Source organism: Phocoena sinus, chromosome X, assembly GCF_008692025.1.
Source record: "Phocoena sinus isolate mPhoSin1 chromosome X, mPhoSin1.pri, whole genome shotgun sequence".
Taxonomy (NCBI): Eukaryota; Metazoa; Chordata; class Mammalia; order Artiodactyla; family Phocoenidae; genus Phocoena; species Phocoena sinus.
This window is the reverse complement of record NC_045784.1, coordinates 86,455,201-86,475,658: the sequence shown is the minus strand read 5'-3', so window position 1 is coordinate 86,475,658 and position 20,458 is coordinate 86,455,201. Positions and strand designations below refer to the sequence as shown.

The window sequence follows — 20,458 nt, the reverse complement described above, 5'->3', positions numbered from 1 at the left end:
ATGGTTGAATTGGGGGATTGAGATTGACATGTATACACTGATGTGTATAAAATTGACAACTAATAAGAACCTGCTTTATTAAAAAAATAAATAAAATAAAATTCAAAACTTTTTTTAAAAATTAAGGAAAAAAATAATATTATACAATAACAATGATAGGTTTATAAAAAATAATGCAGATTGGCTGGTTATAGTAGAATTAGTAGACACTATTGATGCCCTGTCCAGATTCCACTTACTGGGCTAGTACATCCATCCCCCTAAGCTGCTATGAACATTGGTTGCTAAAGATTCACAGTCACACCCTTGCCAGAGGATACCTTGGAGCTAAAACCCCTTTTCTCTCACTCCAACTCACCCATACACCAAGGCTTCCGGTCAGTGGATACAAAAGCCTGGCTCCTTTGTCTCACAATGGATCAGTTCTGTGGCGTCCTTCACATCCCAGATCTGCCCTGGGCTCAAGCTGAAGTTACACTTCAGCTGAACTACAGCTATGCCTAGGTTCTTCCCCTGTCCTATCCTGCTCTCCTCATCTCCATACACGTTTCATCTGAGAACACTCCCTCAATAAACTACTTTCAGAAGAATCCCCGCAGCAGGCTCTGCTTCTAGGGAACTCCACTTAAGACACAAGGCTATTAATTTATGTTTCATCTCTATGACTGTCTGTGTTCTCTGCTTTCCCTTTCTCAGTCCAGCCAGTTCTGTACTTCCTTGACTCAGAGAAAGTTTGTGGCAGGACTTCCCAGATTTTATTTCCTCCATACCCCAAATCCATTGTGAAAAATGAAGTTCAGGGAGTGAAGGATTTCCCTAACACTAAAAAGAAACCCCTTCCCTCACTCAATGGAAAAAGGGAGAGGTCTCTGAGTCCCTTGAATAGATGAGACCACTGGCCTGCTCCCTGACAGCCCAAAGAAAAGAGAAGGAACTCAAACCTGCTGGCCATATGATGCCCCTGGAAGTCTGGATCCTACCCAGGACTCCCAGGCTCACCAAATTCCTATGCTCTCTATGCCAAGCAGAAGCTGCCTAACTGGTCATTCTGGAATCTGGGATGATGGCTATCACAGCTATAACTAGTGTGGAAAGACATCCTCTTGTAAGTCTATGTAGATTTTCTCTATATACGGTTATTTTTTCAGAAAATCAAGATATCTAATATTTCTTTCCCATCTGAAAGGCCGACAAAAGGAGAAGATTATGATTATGCTGTTATTATGAAACAATCTGTTAAAAGACTTTATGAAGCATTTTCATTAACTAATAAAAGGCATACCCTGCAATGTAACCTGAAAAAAATAATTCCAGGATATCATAAACAGTGTAATTGCAGTAATGTTAAACACATCCACATTCTTACAAAGATAGAAAGACAAGGAATAGTAGTTGGTGGCTTATTTTTATTTTCTTCCTTACAGTTTTCTGTATTTTCTAAACTTTTTGTAGGCAGGATTAATGTCTTTTGCATCAGCTGGCCTCTTCTTATTCTGCTCTCCCAACGTCAGTCGGTATATGTAGTACCAGGAGCCAGCCCTGACCACCAGGCCTGTTGCCATCAAGCCCAAATTCTGAGCGCGGCCCATGCTGCAGCTGGAGCGAGGATCTCAGGGGACTCTCTCTCAGGCTAGTGAGAGCCGCTGGGACGCAGGAGTCTGAAACTGCAGTCAAGAGGGCGGGGGTGCTCGGGGCGGAGGAAGGAAGAAGGAAATGAGGCGTTGAGCTTCTTTTTCTTTTGCATCATCAACCCACTGATAGATGGACCAGCAGACAGGGACAGACCAAAGCCAGAACCAGACAGGAACAAACAGGAGACAATGAGGACTCTGCTCTGGTGAATGCGGTGAACGCACCAACATCCGAACGTGGGTTCAAACCCGGACCTTTCCTTCTCCGTCCAGGTGGTCAGGCCTGTCTCTCACCTCACAGTCCCCCATCGCTCCACTCCCCGATAACCGCCTCCTCCCCTCCCTTCCGCCCGCTCGAGTCACCCACGCCAACCATTTCAGCTGCCTTTTACAAGGCACAACACGAAAAAGAGGCTGGGTTCAGGTGTCTCCGCGGGGAAATAGAGAAGCGCCTCCAAAATCGAAAGTCGTGCTGCTACCCTCCACCCTCACTCCAAGAGTCTCCAATCAATACCCACCCTCACCGTGACCGGCAGGAATCAGGACGGGTTTCCTCTTGTCCTCCTCCTTCCTTGCCCACAGCCACGCCACCTCAAAAGAAATTGGGAGCTGGTTACCTGAGCAAGAACCGCTATCTGGACAGACCAGCACACAGGCTCCTAGTCACATGAAGTTACGTCACTGGTGAGTTCGGGGTCCCAAATTTCCCCTCCTATTATTGGCAAAGCAGAGGGTGACCCACCCCCTCCCAACCCCCCCCCCACCATTACCACACAGGACACTGTTGCTCTTTCTAGTCTTTGCACATCCAACAAACGTGTTGTCTTTGATTATTGGAAGGGGCAGTATTTTCTCCTGGGCTACTGGCCAATTCTACTGCTTCTCTGGGGAATGGCCCCGTCCTTTTCCGTGCTCCCTCCACCTTTTTTCTTTGGAATCCTTAATGTTCACCTCTGCAGTCCTGAAAATACCTGTAAATGGGGATGGTGGAAGGGGTGTCAGGAAAAGAAGCAGAGAGTAGGAATGGATTTGTTATTTTCTTTTATTTATTTATTTATTTATTTATGGTTGTGTTGGGTCTTCGTTTCTGTGCGTGGGCTTTCTCTAGTTGTGGCAAGCGGGGGCCACTCTTCATCGCGGTGCACGGGCCTCTCACTATCGCGGCCTCTGTTGTTGTGGAGCACAGGCTCCAGACACGCAGGCTCAGTAATTGCGGCTCACGGGCCCAGTTGCTCCGTGGCACGTGGGATCTTCCCAGACCAGGGCTCGAACCCGTGTCTCCTGCATTGGTAGGCAGATTCTCAACCACTGTGCCACCAGGGAAGCCCTGTTATTTTCTTGTTAGCACTATTCTGTTTCTTTTTTTTTGCCCAACTTTTATTATGGCAAAATAATGATAGAACTATTTTCATTTAAAAAAAAGATTATTTTTTTAAAAGGCATGTTTCATAAACAATCATTCTCACTGCATAATGAGTTTTATACATGCCACTCAAAGCAATCTTAATTAATGTCTTCCACATCTTGTCACGTGACAAGGCCCTGATTTAGCTAATCATTTATTTGAGAGTTAAAAAATCTGCTAATGCAGCAAAGCCAACTGGCTTTATTTCTGGACTGCAAGAGAGTCGTTGTAAGTGCAATGTTGGAAAGCCATTTCTTTATTCATTTGTTCAACATATTTACCAAGCACCTACTACATACCATGCATTGTTCTCCATGCTGTGGTTACAAGGGTGAATAAAACAGACCTAAATCTCTAAATCATGTGGCCCTTACATTGTAGTGAGAGAGATAAACAATAAACAAGTAAATAAACTATATATATATATATATACTGTTAGTGATACATACTAAAATATTTTAAAGCAAGGAGATATGAAAAGTCGAGATGGGTTAAACTTTCAGATAGGGTGGCCAGAGAAGGCATCACTAGAAAGGTGGCCTTTCAGTAAAGATCTGAAGTTAGTGAAGGATCTAAGTGTGGTGATATCTGGGGGAAGAATATCCCAGGCAGGAGGACAAGCAAATGCAAAGGCTCTGTGAAGGTAACAAGCCCAGTATGTTCCAGGAACATCAAGGAAGCCAGGATCGCTGAGCTAGAGACAGAGCAGTAGAAGATGAGGCAGAAAGGTAAAAAGATTGAAGAGAGTAGGGCCTAGTCAGTTGTAGTGAGGACATTTGCATTTACTCTAAACTAGGGGAAGTGGGTGGGGAGTTTGAGGAGTTAAGGGGAGTGGAGTTAAGGGGAGTTTGAGGAGTTAAGTGGGTGGGGAGTTTGAGGAGTTAAGGAGACTAGAGTGAAAGGAAGACTGGTTTATCTACATCATTCATTGCAACAGCAAACTGAAGGAGAAAATAAATCTTACAATTAAAGCACTTGATAAACTGAGTCAGCCAGTCCTAAATTAAAAAAAAAAAAACAAACTATTAGTAAAATAGGAATAGTGGAAACTTTGCCTGTGTAGTAAGGAATTATATATTTATAATTTAATGAATTATTATTGGTTAAATTAAATTAAGTATAAAAGAAAATAGCCTTAGTCTGATGAAGACTATATCAGAGGCTCTTTTGACCTAGCAGATTCCTCACTCTTTGTGGGCTACCAAGACCACAGAACTTGTGACTTACCTCTACTCACTGATATTATTTCCTTCTACTACTTTTTGTGCAGTACTGGTAAACATAAATAAAAATAACCTTGAAAAACAGATAAAATATATCAGAAACAGCAAAAGTTACAGTAAATGATGAAACTTCATAAGAGGTATTCCCATTTTCTTCAAGAACAAGAACAAGAGGTTCTCAAGCACCACCATTGTTCAACATAGTTCTGGTCAATATAACACATGCAGAAAAAAAAAGGAAAAAAGTTATAAATATTGGAAAGGAAGAAATGTAAAAACTCATCATTTGAAGATGGTTATGTATACATACCTGGAAAAACCAAAAGTATCACTTGAAAACAATTGAAATTAATCAGACAGATCACAGAAATTGGCAGATACAAAATAAATATATAATAGTAGAACACTTTCCTTAAGCAGAAAATCACCTATAAGAAATTACAATTGGAGAAAGGAATAGCACTTCAGCAACATAAACTACTAATACCTAGGAAAAACCTAACAAGTAATAGGAATTATTTAGTTGAAGAAACTTACAAAATTTGATTAACAAACATAAAAATAGATCTGAGCAAAATGGAAATATATCATATTCCTGGAGGGGAAGTCTCAATTTTAAGATGTTAATGTTCCTCAAATTAATCTGCAGATTTACCGCAATTACACATACAAATTCTAAATGCTTATTATTTGTTTATTGTTGTTCAATTCAGAACTTGATTAATAACCACAAATGCACTTACTAATATGTGCATAAAAAGAAAGTTGGAAATCTTTAGCAGTGACTAGCAATGGAAAAGATATCATGGAGCTCTTTCCCTGCATGCTTTATACATTTCCTTATTGTTTTGAATATTTTTAACCACTAATATATATATTACTTTCATTACCAGAAATGGACTATTTTATATAACACAGACTCTCTAGGCCGTTGTATTGGTTCTTAATATCTAGGGCAGGGATCCTAGACCCCTTGAGAAACTGATGAGGTCAATGACCTTTATTCCCCTTTCCCCCCAAAAATGCACTTAATCACACATACACTCAAAAACAAAACCTTTCATACAATTTCACGTAGAACAGAGAGGTAGCCAGTTGAGAATGCCTACTCTAGGTTAATCAGTATTGTCAGTGGGGAGAGACCCTGGGACCCAGGTATACATTTGGCTAAGGAAGTATCAAAGTGGGTGTGGGCCTCGGGCAGTGACCCTGCAGCAAGGCTGGGTTCTCCCTGGGTGCCCTGAGGTGAGGAGGGCAGAGGAGAGGTCAACAGGCTGCAGGCCAGGTGGTAGCAGCAGACAGCATCAGGAACAGGTTAACTCGGCCACACCATGAATAAGGGCAGAGCAGGGCAGGCAGGCCTGGGTGCTTCCCCCAGCAATCTTTGTGGAAACCTGCAGCTGCAGGGGTAGGTGGGAACAGCAATCCCTTCTCTGCATCCCTAGGTGGGACTTTGAGGGAGGGAGTGAGGGAAGAAGCCAAAGGCATTTACTCAAATTGGTCACCTGGGTAAAGATGGCATTTACCACCCTGGTCACTGTCCATGTATACTTTTAGGATGAACAACAGAGTCAGGTGCCAGAATGCAGGGGATGAGAGGTTCTGGAATATAGGAGAGGTGGGAGGGCAAGCACCTTCCTCCCTCCCCTCTTGACAGGACTGGAAGGATTTGACCATCTCTGCATCCCTCATATCCATCATTTCCTTCGTCTAATAGTTCTTCCTTTTGCCCAGAGCTGAATCACAAAACTGGAACCTAATCCATGGACAGGTGTTCAAAACTGTCATGGTTACAGCCATCAAATTACAAGAGGTTCACACAGCAGTCAGCAAAGGTTTGGGAACATTAAATAAATGTGTTTCTCTAAGAGAACAAGACAGCATCATTTATTTACCCAACTTAAAAGCTGTCCCAGAAGGAGAAAAAGTAGGATATTATTTGCCCAAAATAAATAAGATCAGACAACTGAACATCTCTCCATGGATCAATTTACAGATCGTATGGAAACATGCTTATCTTGTTGAGAAAAATTCCATTTTTAGATATTCAAATACCTTAGCATATTTTGAAAACTATTTCCTATGTGGACAATAGAATCTTTTATGTGGTAAAAATTAACTAAAATTAATGGTGTCTTCCAATATTAGTGGGAAATCTTTTTTCTAAAACATGCCTACTCTTTTTCTTTTGTTGCTGCTTCCCACACTGAACTCTTGTTTTGTTGTATTTTCTTACTATAATAATAAAGAGTGGTGATAGCTTTAAAAACAAAACAGACGTATTACAGAAGTAAAGACCCCACTACCATTCCTACCCCTTACCTATACTGGAGCAGGGGCCCAGCTGCAAGGTAAATGGTGGGCACTAGTGGATGGAGGATTGGAGGTGGAGTGAGGGGAGAGTATCCAGTTGCCCAAGAAAGGATGAGACGATTCCCCAACAAGAAAAGCAAAAATTGTCAATAGCCCTCCAAGAAGATGCATCCCCTCCCCAGTAACCAGAGAAAGGCAAATTCTAACACAAGGAGAAGGGGCTACTTGTGGCCTCTGGGACTACAAAGACAAAAAAATGAGTGACAGGACCTGATGTGGTGGGGTAAGGTGCTAGTGGGGGTAAAGGAGGGGGCTCCTGCTCTTGGTGGGAGTGGAAGTTGGGGACCCAAGCTTACTGGCGATGCAGCCCTCACGTGACCAGGAGCTGACGTTGGCAAAGGTACTTAAAGCCCTGACCGCCGTCCTCCGTCCTCCTCTGGGTACCAACTCTATTGCGCTGCGCACTGCCGTGCGTTTAACCCAGGCGAGGAGGAGGAGGAGAAAATTCCCCCAGATCGGGCAGGTGGGTGTGAGAGTGGGCATGGCCTGGCACCCCCGAATAGGGGTAGCCCAGAGATGAGGGAGTCTGAGGCCGCGGGTGTCTCCGCCTCGCCCGCCCCTGGCCGGCTCTCCAGACCCCCGCGCTCAGTCGCAGCTCATTTTGGTGGGCGGCGGGAAGAGGGGGAGGGGGGAACGTAAAGACGCTGATATACTTGTGGAGAATCCGCTTACTTCCCCTCCCAGCCAGTGTTTTTTTGGTTTTGTTTTTGACACTCAGGCCCCGCACCCCACATCCCGTCCTGTTTTGAAAGGAGGAGGGAAGAGAAATAAACGTGGCAGCGCATATAAGGCCAGTGGGGAGGTTGGGGAAAGGGTGATCGGAGGGGCACGCAATTAGTAAACAATCCGGCTTATTCACTCCCACTCTCACTTTGCAGATACCTCTCCCGACCACCGCCCCCGCACCCTCCCCTCTTCCCCGGCCGACCCCACGTCTTTTGGGGGTGCTGGGAAATGGGTGTGACAGCCTTTGTAGGGGAGGTGGCGGTCTGGCTCTGGGCTTTACAAGAGGGGAGGCCCTGAGAGAATCTGGTATTAAACCGCCGTGCTAAGTCCTAGGCTGCTTTCCAGACACCTCCGGCGCATACAACCCTTCACCCCCGTTTCTTCAGTCCTGAAAAGGGAGTTCGGGTACCCTGGCGGGAGAAATGGCGGTTAACAGGAGATTGCGATGGGGTGTGGGAGGTGGAATCCAGAGCGGAGAAACAGTGGAAAATCATGACCCTCAAACCGAAAGGGCAGACACTGGGGACCCGTTGTGCAGGCTGATGCTAGGCGTGGGGGCTGGGGACTGCAGGACTGGTGGTCATAGGAAGGAGACGCTAGATTGTCTGGCCATAATCCCCAGTCCCGCGTCCCGTCCAGCCTTCTGTGCACCCTCGCTCCGCCCCCTCCCGCTTCGGTGCAGGAGAAGGGGTGTGGCCGTCTGTCCGGGAGAAATGGCGGACGGGGGGGCGGGGCAAAGGGAAGGAGAGGTTGACTGCCTGGGGAGTCTGCGCAGGGGCGGGGGTTGGGGTGCGAAGGGAGGGGTGAGAAGAGTTGAAGGAATTGAGAGGTGGAACCATTTGTCGTTCTGGTATGTGAATGCTGAAAGGCAATTGGGGACTTTGGTCTTCAGTTCGTTCCATCCGCCGGGCTCTCGGTCTCCAACGTCTTGCTATCTGTATTTCTGCCCTTCAGTCTGTCCTTAGGATGGAGCTCTAACTGAACTGAAGAAAGGAGAAACAGCCCTGAATCATTGGAGGTCAGTGTGGGGGCTGGGAACTGTCTTGGAACCCCTGGTATGGTGTGGCAGAAACCAGAGCAGAAATTGGAGCGGGGGGCTCCTCTTCCCCCATCTTCTTCCTCCTTATAAGAAACCCTTGCCCTGGGCCTGTCCTTTTTGGTGCAGCGAAAGGGGTGTGGCATTTGCCTTCTTAAATAAGGGTTTGAGGAGGAAGGGATATGGAGGGACTGAGGAGCCCTGAGAGGGGGAAACTTGCCCACAAGGGTTCAAATCAAGAAAAGAAGAGAATCCATCTACCAAAGGCCCCCGAAACCCCCTTTCTGGGATCTCTCCACAGGTCTGTCTGCCTTTTGGGCCCTGCACAACTACAAGCCTGGTGGAAAAGAGCAAATTGCTTCTGCTCCCAGCAGGTTGGTACGTGTATGAGAATCATTTGGGGACCTTTGGGCTGGGGGTGAGGGAATCAGAGAAGAATCTGGGGTTCTTTCTGGTTCTCCACCAGCTTTCCTGAAGTCTATATGGCCTCTCATCCCCCATTTAGGTGCTGGGAAATTAGATGTGTTTACACTGGGCAGTGAGGACTAGGGATAAAGATGTAGGAAACATCAGACAACCAGGGTCCTGAATCAGCACACAGAGGCCTGGACACTTGTGTCTGGGTACTAGTCCACCCACCAAGCATTATGTTCCCAAACTCTCCTTTAAGTAGGCCTGGTTAAGCATGAAGTGAGCCAGAGCCCTAAGCCTCATTTTTATCCTTTACCCCAGGTCCTGCTTAGTTTGCAACCTCAGCAGAACTTTCGAGCCTGAACTGAAGCACCTTACCTTGTCGTGCACGCACCCCACTTGGGCACACCAGGTCCACACCCTGGATCAGGGAATCACTCCAGCTGCATCATGAGCCGTGTTCGGGATGCTGGCTGTGTAGCCGCTGGGATAGTGATTGGGGCCAGTGCCTGGTACTGCGTCTACAAATATGCCAGGGGAAGAAACCAGATGAAGAAGAGACTGGCCAAGCCCAAGACCAGGGCTGTGGCTGGGACTGGAGCCCGGGCTAGAGCTGGACTAAGGGCTGGATTCACAATTGACCTTGGGCCAGGATTTGGTCCTCCAACCCCAGTCCACACTGGGGCAGAGGTCAGGGTCCAGGATGAAACTTCTGCTCTGGACATGACTGGAGCTGAAGCAGTGGCCCCAGCTGCATCTAGTGCCAAGGCTCAGAGTGGGGCAGGAAGTCAGGACCAGGAGGCAGAAGGGGCCGGGGTTGGGCCTAAAGCTGACTCAGAAGCCACAGTGGCTTCTACAGTGGCACCAGCTCCCTGGGAGGCAGAGGCTTCCGTGGCTGCAGAGACCTCCACAATGACAGGGGCTCCTAAATTAGCAGAAGCCCCTGGCACAGCAGAGGCTCCTGGGGCACCAGCTCCTACTGAGGCAGCACCACCTACCGAGGCAGTGGAGGCTTCCATACCAGCAACACCTACTGTGGTAGCAGCACTTTCTGGGGCAACAGCATCTTCTGGGGCAGCAGCACCTTCTGGGGCTGCAGTGCCTTCTGGGGCAGCAGCCCCTACTGGGGCTGCAGAGGCTCCTGGGACTTCAGGGTCCTCTAGAACAGCAGCAGCCGCCAAGAAAACAACCCCTGGGGCTCATACTGGGGCTATACCTAAGGCCGGGTCAGCTACTGGAGCTGTACCCAAAGGTGGAGCTAAGGGTGGAACCAAGTCCCGGACTGGAGGCAAGGGCAAAGGCAAGAAAAATAAGGTTGAAGTAGACGAATTGGGGCTGGGCTTCCGCCCTGGAGATGGGGCTGCGGCAGCTGCCGCAGCCTCCGCTAATGGAGGACAGGCTTTCCTGGCAGAGGTTCCTGATTCTGAAGAAGGGGAGTCTGGGTGGACGGACACAGAATCGGAGTCAGACTCTGAGCCTGAGACCCAGCAGAGAGGGAGAGGGAAGAGACCCATTCCCATGCAGAAGCGCCCCTTTCCTTATGAAATTGATGAGATTCTGGGTGTTCGAGATCTCAGGAAAGTCCTTGCTTTGCTTCAGAAATCGGATGATCCTTTCATCCAACAGGTAGCTTTGCTCACTCTGAGCAACAATGCCAATTATTCATGCAACCAAGACACAATTCGCAAATTGGGAGGCCTCCCAATTATTGCAAACATGATCAACAAAACTGATCCCCACATTAAGGAAAAAGCCTTAATGGCCATGAACAACCTGAGTGAGAATTATGAAAATCAGGGCCGGCTTCAGGTATACATGAATAAAGTGATGGATGACATCATGGCCTCTAACCTGAACTCAGCAGTACAGGTAGTTGGACTAAAATTTTTAACAAACATGACTATTACTAATGACTACCAGCACCTGCTTGTCAATTCCATTGCAAACTTTTTCCGTTTGTTATCTCAGGGAGGTGGAAAAATCAAGGTTGAGATTTTGAAAATACTTTCGAATTTTGCTGAAAATCCAGATATGTTAAAAAAACTGCTCAGTACCCAAGTGCCATCATCATTTAGTTCCCTCTACAATTCTTATGTGGAATCAGAAATTCTTATTAATGCCCTGACTCTATTTGAGATCATCTATGACAATCTCAGAGCAGAAGTATTCAACTACAGAGAGTTCAATAAAGGTTCCCTTTTTTACTTATGCACTACATCTGGAGTGTGCGTTAAGAAAATTCGAGCCTTAGCAGATCACCATGACCTCTTGGTGAAAGTAAAAGTTATAAAACTAGTGGACAAATTCTGATTGGCTATGTGTCTCAGAGACTTGAAGAAATGTCTGGTTTTGCAGTCTGGAAGCAATGAAAATTGAAAGTTACTGCTTTTCCACTTGCTTATATAGTAAAGGGATCCTTTCAGCTGCCAGTTTTGAATAATGTATCATCCAGAGTGATGTTATCTGTGACAGTCTCCAGCTTTAAGCTGAATAATTTTATGAATACCAAATAAATAGTCCTCTTGTACTGAAAACACATTTGTGACTTTAATCGTGCTGCTTGAATGGAAATATTTTTACTGGTTCCTTTATGTGAATTGACAGTGAACCTGTCCATCATGAATAGCCTACACTTCTATCATCTGTTTTGACTTGAATTTATTCACCAAAGACTTCATTTGTGTATCATTAATAAACTTGTATGTTTCAACTGACAAAAAAAATTGTTCTCTTGCTTGAATTTAAAATCTAGCTGGAGAGATAAGGTACATAAATAGAAAAAGATTACAGTACCTGAGCATATGCTTATTGTCAAATATATGCTATCTGTTTAAATGAAGCAGATGTGGCTAGAATGCTTCAAGGAGGAAGGGCACACTTAAGGTGGGCCCTGAAGGACAGCATGAGAAAACACAGAAGGGCATTCCAGGAGAGGAAATGGCTTGAAGAAAGACACAGAGGTAGGAAATCTGTTCCAGTGACAAGAAGGTAACCAGTTTGCCTGGAATGGAAAGTGTAGGAATAGAAGTGATGGGAGATAAAGGTGGAAATGTAGGGCAAAAAAAGTTTGGGGAAGACCCTGAACACCAAGCTGAAGATTGAAATATGATCCTGTCATTTTCTGGGAGTTACTGGGCATTTTTGGCAAAAGGAAAAATAATCTGGTGGCAATGTGAAAAATGGATTGGAGCTGTGATGGGGTTAGGTGTAGAGACATTCATTAGGAAATTATAAACCAAGCATGAGATGATGAAGAGTGAAATAGGGCGATGGCTATAGGAAATGTTAGGGAATGATGATAAGAGATGCTTACCAAAAAATGTACCAAAATCTGCTATCTTGGCTATAGGTCAACAGAGAGGAAGGATTGTATGATCTTGTGCAGATTCTGGCAGAGAAAGCCCTCTTTCTTGGGCAGTTCTGGCAACCAAGCAATGCCAAAGTGAGTTACCATTTTTTTTCTTTCCATTTTTTTCTTTTTTTTGAGTCACCATTTATAATGATGAGAAAGAGCAGTGTTACAAAAAGAATGACTCTTGGTGCAAAGTGATTTTTCCCCCCTCAGGTTAGAGGTCTAGATCCTCCTTTGTTTAGAAGAGGGGCAGTGGTGAGGCCTTTATGGGAACCCCACCCCCACCTCTGAGTTCACTTAAGAGCAGGAGAATCTTCCTTCATCTGCCCCCTGGCCAGTGAAGCAATGAAAGAAGAAAATGGGAGAAGTTGCAGAAATTTTCCAAACCCAGCCTGCTCTCCTGACACCTCTCATGAAACCTTCATTTTGGTACAGGTGTATGGTAGGCTGTGGCAGAAATAGAGACAGGGACTCCTGGGAGGGGGGCACATAGAAAATGGACAGTTTTGCCTAATATACTGGCACAACTTATCTGGAAGGCAATTTGGTAATCTATATAAGGAGTTTTAAAGGTACACCTGCCTTTCAGCCAAACATTGCACTTGTAGGATATTTTTCCCTATGGAAATAATCAAATAATTGTATACAGAGGAATATCAAGGGTATTCAATTGAGCAGTGTTTCTAAGAGAGAAAAAGAAGCAACTTAAATGTCTAACACTACAGAATTGGCTAAACAATAGGTGGTATGTCCACACAGTAAAATAGTATGCAACTGTTAAAAACTGCAATGTAGGGCTTCCCTGGTGGCTCAGTGGTTGAGAGTCTGCCTGCCAATGCAGGGGACACAGGTTCGTCCCCCGGTCCGGTCCAGGAAGATCCCACATGGCGCGGAGCGGCTAGGCCCATGAGCTATGGCTGCTGAGCCTGCGTGTCTGGGGCCTGTGCTCCGCAACGGGAGAGGCCACAACAGAGAGAGGCCCGCGTACCACAAAAAAAAAAAAAAAAACTGCGATGTACTTTTATATTATTGGCATGAAAAGACATTCACCATATGTAAGAGTTTGTGGCATCAGTCAAAAAAAGGCTCCTGCAATTGAAAGTCAGTGAAAATTCTTTCAGATGTTTATTATGTCATCTCAGTGTATTTTTACACAGAATTGGAATCATATTGTACATCAGTGGTTCTCAATGTGTAGTTCACAGACCACTACAGGTCCCTGAAACTGTAAGGTCAAAATTATTTTCAAAATAAAACAATGGTTGGTAAAACTGCTGGTGCCTCAGCATAGATCAAGGCAGTGTCCCCAAACTGTACTAGTAGTGATTGAATTCTTTACAGCCACACACTCAACAAATTTCTGTAATCCAGTTTCATTTCTAAATGTCTTTAATGGAGTCCTTATTTATAATAAAATTTTATTTTTTATTAAATCTTGTTGATTGAGTGCATATCTTTTTAAAATTCTGTGTAACACAAAGTGTGCACAAAGCACTTCTCCTGCATAGCTTAATACAGTGGTTGTCTCAAAGGAAAATGTTTGCACAATCATTTGAGTTGTGCACTGAATTAGCTGCTTTTGACGTGGAACACCATTTATACTTGAAAGAATGACTGGCAGAAAGACTGTGGTTTTTCAGACTTGAGTATTGGGCAGACATTTTCTTGAAAATTAATGAAGTGAAACTTCAAGAAAAACAACTGACTGTATTTGCCACCAACAATAAAATTTGAGCTTTCAGGCAAAATTAGAATTTTGGAAAGCTTGTATCCACAGCCATAGGCTTGACAGCTCGTAATATTTAAGGATTTTCTGAAGAGATCAGTGGTGAAAATAATGAAGGTGAAAGCCTTTTATCTGTTTCTCCTTTTAGGATAGAAATGATGGAGGACTCTGGGGCCTAATGTTGATCTTACTCAGTTTTACTGTGACCATTGTAACCCATATGACATCAAACCCATGGTCATTTAATAAAGAATATCATTGCTCTGGTAACAAGGTGACCCTGGGTGAGGCTAGACCCAAGATTGTTTGAACCCTTAATAAGGAGAATCTGAAAACATGTCAATCCTGGAACAGTAATGTCTTCTTCTGGATGAAGTAGAAATGGTATCTGAGCTCATATACTGAAGATGGATGCATTAATGTCTCTTGGCTTGATCCCAGATATGAAGGTAATCTAACCAGCTTCCTTTGCTCTGATTAGCAGTGGAAATTTCCATCGCCTTCAGATGGAACCTATTCCCATGCAGAGACATGTAGTCTGGTCTTATGAATGAGCTAAGAATCACACAATAGGCAAATATTTCATTTCCTAAAGTCTAGGTTTTTGTGTCTTAAATCATCGCATGAGAACGATCAACAGCATAGTCCAGGTGGTGCTGAGATTTAAAAAGGTAGTTGTTTGGAAAGATTTAACCTGGTAAAATTATGACAACAGGCACCAGGAATTGAGCACCAACTATATAGTGTTCTATTATTACTTAAGCATGATTGTTGAAACATTCCTTAGACATTCTGTAGTACTATAGTTTTTACCTTCTACATTGTGTGTTCAGGGCATGGTTGAAGTGGGGGCACTTCTCACAACCATGTTTGCACTGAATAGTCCTGCCTTCCTTGCTTTAATTTATTGGTCTGGGTAAACAATTGGATCGAAAGTTATCATGGTTTCTTTAATTATTTTTAAAGAATATGAACTGATAAATGCAAGAATTGAGACTACAGGGCTGTCATTTTAGTGGTAGGGCACAAGGATGAAGTGATAAAAACTCCTGCTCTTGGAGTCCCTGAGCTGCACTTGTTTCCATCCTTTATCAGGCCAGATATTCAACTTTTCCATTACTTGTAAAATATGTCACAACATCTTTCCTTAAATTCCCTTTTTGTGCTTAAACAAAAGTCTATAGACTAAGAGTAAGACCAGAAGTGGGTAGTAAGCAATAGAGTCTCAAGAAAACGTGAGGTATTGGGGTTGAAGTGGGCAAAATGCAAATAAGAATTTTTTCCACAGTCTGGGTTTGAAAACTAATAGCCTACAATTAACTGGGTGTCCTTTCCCACTGACAATGGGTTCTAGGTGACAAGGTTGCTCCTCCCATAGAATGGTTTCATGGAGAAGAGGATTTGGGTGAGATCAGATGTTTGTTTGTAAAATCATTGAGCAAATTCCAGTGAAAACGATGAGTAGACTAAATTATGGAATACCTGATTCAATGTAAAAGATAAAATAGAGCAATTACGAACTCCTACTGCGTGAATCTTTCTCCATGTAAAGCTGTCAGAGACAACTTGAAGAATGAGTTTAGAAACTGGCCTTTTCAATTACTTAATCGTTATATCAGTTGAATGCACCATTTTATCAGATTTCTTTAGTAATATGGGAACACTGGTAACTCAAGTAGGTGATCTGGGAAATTCTGAGCCTTTCTGGGCCTTTTAAAAATAGTTACCACTGTGCCCTGCTTATAAGGAAAATAAATAGCAATTTGCCTCCTGCCTTAACTGAGATTCATACTTTCAAATGTGAAAACACTTTAGGTCTGAGGGTGATATTGCATTATCAGAACAAAAAAGAAAAGAATTATAGATTTTGAGTGTGCCTAAAAACATAAGTTTATATCAGTCCAAATTAATCACAATTGGGACTCTCATATATTCTTAATATAATTGATTAACTCTAGACTTAAGTTAGATATGAATGATAAAATTGCAAGAGTGACCACTAAAATAATAGAGTGTAAAATGTCCAATGCATTAAAGGGAAAAATGCACTAAGAAGAATAATTTAATCCAAAAGAAGGTGAGAAATGAGAAAAGTGAAGCCTTAAAAGAGCAAGAAAAAGAGAAAGCACAGAACTCACATGTATTAGTAATCGTAATAAGAAAAAATGGGCTAAACTTACTAGTTAAAAGATTTTGTCAGATTTAAAAAATCAAGCTACATGATAAAGAATAAGCATGCAGAAACTTTGAAAGTAAAAGTCAGAAAAATATACCATGTAAACACTAACCAAAAGGAAGTTGGAAGAGCTAAATTAATGAGACAAAAATAGGTTTTAAGACAGAAGGCATTATTAAAGATAAAAAATATGTGAATGGTTAAACAAACCATGGTACATCCATACCATGGAATATTACTTGGCTATAAAAAGGAATGAACTATTACTGATACACAAAACAACTTGAGTGGATCTCAAGGGCATTGTACTGACTGGGGGGGAAAAGCCAATCTCAAAAAAAACATATACTCTATGATTCAATTTATATAACATTGAAAAAAATTATAGAAATGAGGAATAGGGAGTTAGGGATGGTGAGGGGGAGAGTGTGTGTGACTAGAAAGAGATAAGACAAAGGAGATCTTTGCGGTGTTGGAAGAGTTTAGAATATTGGTTGCCATGGTGACAGAAAATGGCATAGAGCTATACACACATATTGTACCAATGTCAGTTTCCTAATTTTGATATCACACTATAGTTATGTAAGATGTAACCATTGGGGAAAACTGTGTGAAAGGTACAGAAAAATTCTCTGTATTATCCTTGCAACTTCCTGTAAATCTATAATTACTTCAAAGTAAGATTTTTTAACTGATGATAAATGGTTCAATTCACCAAGATAAATAAAAATTCTAAGTGTGTGGGCATTTAATAAAGTAACCTCAAAATATGTAAAGAAAAAAAGAAATGAAAACATCAACGATCACATGGGATAATTCAACACACTTTTCTGAAATATTTAAAGGACAAGTATTTACTAAAAATGGTAAAGTTATAGAATAGAGAACAATACAATCAACAAGCTGATTTAATGAAAATAAACAGAATCCTGCACCCAATAATAGGAAAATACACTTTCTTCTCAAGCATACACAGGACTTTTACAATAATTGATCACATAGTTGGCCATAAATCAAGTCTCAACAAATTTCTGAGAATGACTTTCATAAAGTTCACCTTGTCTGACCAAAATGCAATTAGAATAAAAATCAATAATAAAAAGGCAACATTTTTAAAATCCATGTGCTTGGAAATTTTAAAACATATTTCTAAATAATCAATGGGTTAAAAAGGAAGCATAGTGGAAATTTTAAAATACTGAGAACTGAATAATAATAAGAATGCTAAAGATCAAAATTTGTGGGATTCAGTAAAAATGGTATTTCAAGGGAAATTTATGGCCTTAAATCTTTATGTTATACAATATGTCCAGAATAGGTGAATCTATAGAGACAAATAGTAGAATCATGGTGGACAAGTGCTGGAGGGGCTGTGGAGGAGAGATGAAGAGTGACAGCTAAAGGGTACAGGGTTTCTTTTTGGAGTGATAAAAATGTTTTAAGGGCTTCCCTGGTGGTGCAGTGGTTGAGAGTCCGCCTGCCGATTCAGGGGACACGGTTCGTGCCCCAGTCTGGGAGGATCCCACATGCCACAGAGTGGCTGGGTCCGTGAGCCATGGCCGCTGGGCCTGCGCGTCCAGAGCCTGTGCTCTGCAACAGGAGCGGCCACAGCGGTGAGAGGCCCGCATACCGCCAAAAAAAAAAAAGTTTTAAAATTGATTGTGGTGATGATGGTTGTACAACTCTATGAATATACTTAAAACACATTGAATTGTACACTTTAAATAGGTGAATTTAGTATGTGAATTATCTCTCAATAAAGTTTTTTTTTTAATCTTATGTTAGACTAGAAAAAAAGGCTAAATATTGATAAGATAAGCATCCAAATTAAGAAGTTAGAAAAAGACCAACAGAATAAAGACAGAAGAATGAAAAAGACAAGAGCAGAAATAGATGAAATAGAAAGTAAAAATACATTAGACAGTATCAACAAAGCCAAAACCTGGTCCTGTGAATGGTATAATAAAAAAAGCAAACCTTTGGTGAGACTAATCAAGGAAAAAAAGGTGTTAAGAAAAAATATTAGCAATGAACAAGAGGACATAATAATGAGTAAGCAAAGATTTTTAAAGATAAAAGAATATTATGATTAACTTTATGCAATGAATTTGAAAATGTGGATGAAATGTTAGAATTCCTTGAAGAATAGAACCTACCAAAACTGACTCAAAAAGATACAGAAATTCTAAAGGGTCCTATAACCACTGAGGAAATTAAATCAGTAGTTTAAAAGTCCCTCTGCTGCCCAAAATAGGCCCAGATGGCATTGATAATTCCAATCTTGTACAAACTCTTCCAGAGAACAGAAATAAGTAATACTATCCAATGCATTTTATGAGTATGCATTTTATACTAACCTTTATATCAAAACCAAAGTTAGTATGAAAAAGGAAAACTATACATCTTACCTATAAACATAAATGTAAAATTTTTAAACAAAATGTCAGCAAGTGGAATCCAGCTATGTATAAAAAATTTTTTCATGATCAACTTGGAATGCAAAAGTGGCTTAACACGAAAAATAGCTATCAAAGCTTGATTGACACATTCTAACATATATATATATATATATATATATATATATATATGAAGTATTAAGACTCTAAAAGAGCTATGCCAATTTTGAAAAATAATGATAAAGAGAGGAGACTGATTCTACCAGATAGTAAGATATACTACAAAATTATATCATTAGTCAAGATAACAATAGGCTATGCTGCAGTAACAAATGAACCCCCAAATCTCAATGAATACACAAAGGTTTATTTCTTGTTTACATAAAATTTAATGCTGGTTGGGCAGCTCTCAGTCTTCCATGCTGTTACTCTTCCATCTTGTGGTTTCTTCTATCTCGTGGCTCCTCCATCTCAAATGTGGCCTCTTATACAGGATTTTAAACTACCTTGAACCAGAAGTAATTCACATTACTTTTGCTTATAGTACCTTGTCCAGATCTAGTCATATGGCCTCAATTATTATAAATGCAAGGCAGGCAGGAGAGTAGGAAAAAACAGAGATCATTTGGTGATTGATTACTAGCTGTCCCTGCCATATCATAGTAATAAAAGAAATTTGTAAGAGATAAACAGATAAATGTAAAAGCTTAGAGGCAGACTTAAGTAAATATAAAAACTTATACTGTAAAATTGGCACTACAAATCAATGGAAAAGGATGGACTGTTTAGTATATGGTATTGGGAAGACTGGCTCTCGATTTGGAGAAAAATAAAACTTGACCCCTGCCTAACACCAAATATAAATCTGGACTCTGGAGGATGAAAGACCTAAATATGAAAGTTAAAATTATGAAGTTAATGGAAGATAATATAGGAGAATATCTTTGTGGCCTAGAATTGGACAAAAATTTCTTAAAACCTCAGAAATACATACCATACGGCAAAAAAGATTAATAGATTTTGTTATATAAAAATAAGAATTTCTATTCAGTAAAGGACGCCATGAACAAAGTTAATAGAAGACAGATAGAAAAAAAGATATTTGCAATATTTTAAACTAACAAAGGATTAATATCTAGCATATGCACAGTACTCTTCAAATACAAGAGAAAAAGACAGAGACACACCACCCTAAATTGGCAAAATATATGAAAAGTATACCTAGAGAAGAGGAAAACCAAAATGCTTAAAAATACATGGAGATGTTCAAACTCATTATTAGTCAGATAATTGCTAATTAAAATATAATTATAAATACAGGTTTCCCCCACTGGCCAAAAGTAGAGAGTTTCATAAGCAGAAAGGGTCTAAAGTGAAGAAACAATTACCTTAGGACACATCTTGCTAACAGATGCACAAAATAAATCGAGATAAAACACAGATGCTTACAGACACAGTTCAAAGCTATGGTAGCTTGATGCTGAGTGTAGTTCCAGGAGGAGCTTGATGGTGCTACTCCTGCGGCTCTGGGTGCACGCTGCCTCTATAATGGCTTGCTGCAAAACAAACCCTGAACTGCTATTTTCACCTTTCTCCATTTTTCATAAAAGCAAAATCCTCTTCAGATTTCTTTCTGTTAGCAGAAAGAGCTACTAAGGTTAAGTCTTTCGTAAACGTGAACTTTCAAAAAGTGGAGGATACCTGTACACTTACACCTATTTGGCCAGCAATTCAAAAGATGGGAAATGCCAAGTGTTAGTAAGGATGCAAGGATATAGGAACTCTTACACTTACAGGCAGCTAATTAGATTTTAGACTGTCACTGCTATTCCAAAAAGCAATCTGACAGTATTTAATCACATTAATTATATATGTACCCTATGACCTAACAATTCCATTTTTATATTCCAGAACACTTTTCACACAGGTCCATAAGGGGACATATATGAGGACATTCATCTCAGTGTTTGGGGTAGTAAGGAGTTGAAAGCAGTCTAGATTCT

General features: G+C 41.7%; 1 protein-coding gene across 6 annotated transcripts; it reads left to right on the top strand.

Moving 5' to 3' along the window:
• Positions 1 to 1,477: 1,477 nt before the first annotated feature.
• On the top strand, positions 1,478 to 11,520 carry ARMCX2 (armadillo repeat containing X-linked 2). 6 transcript variants are annotated; one of them, XM_032620644.1, is made up of 5 exons: positions 1,746 to 1,868; positions 2,214 to 2,315; positions 8,313 to 8,376; positions 8,696 to 8,768; positions 9,127 to 11,520. In XM_032620644.1, the coding sequence occupies exon 5, from the start codon at positions 9,256 to 9,258 to the stop codon at positions 11,113 to 11,115; it is 1,860 nt and encodes a 619-aa protein (XP_032476535.1). In that variant the 5' UTR covers positions 1,746 to 1,868; positions 2,214 to 2,315; positions 8,313 to 8,376; positions 8,696 to 8,768; positions 9,127 to 9,255; the 3' UTR covers positions 11,116 to 11,520. The 6 variants fall into 6 exon arrangements, with proteins under 6 accessions (XP_032476534.1, XP_032476535.1, XP_032476530.1 ...); XM_032620640.1 differs by lacking the exons at positions 1,746 to 1,868; positions 2,214 to 2,315 and adding exons at positions 6,994 to 7,095; positions 7,351 to 7,422; XM_032620643.1 differs by having other exon boundaries at positions 1,478 to 2,315.
• Positions 11,521 to 20,458: the final 8,938 nt, after the last annotated feature.

Excerpts from the sequence above, each read along its gene's own strand:
- ARMCX2 (XM_032620643.1), top strand. The coding sequence starts at position 9,256 with ATGAGCCGTGTTCGGGATGCTGGCTGTGTAGCCGCTGGGATAGTGATT.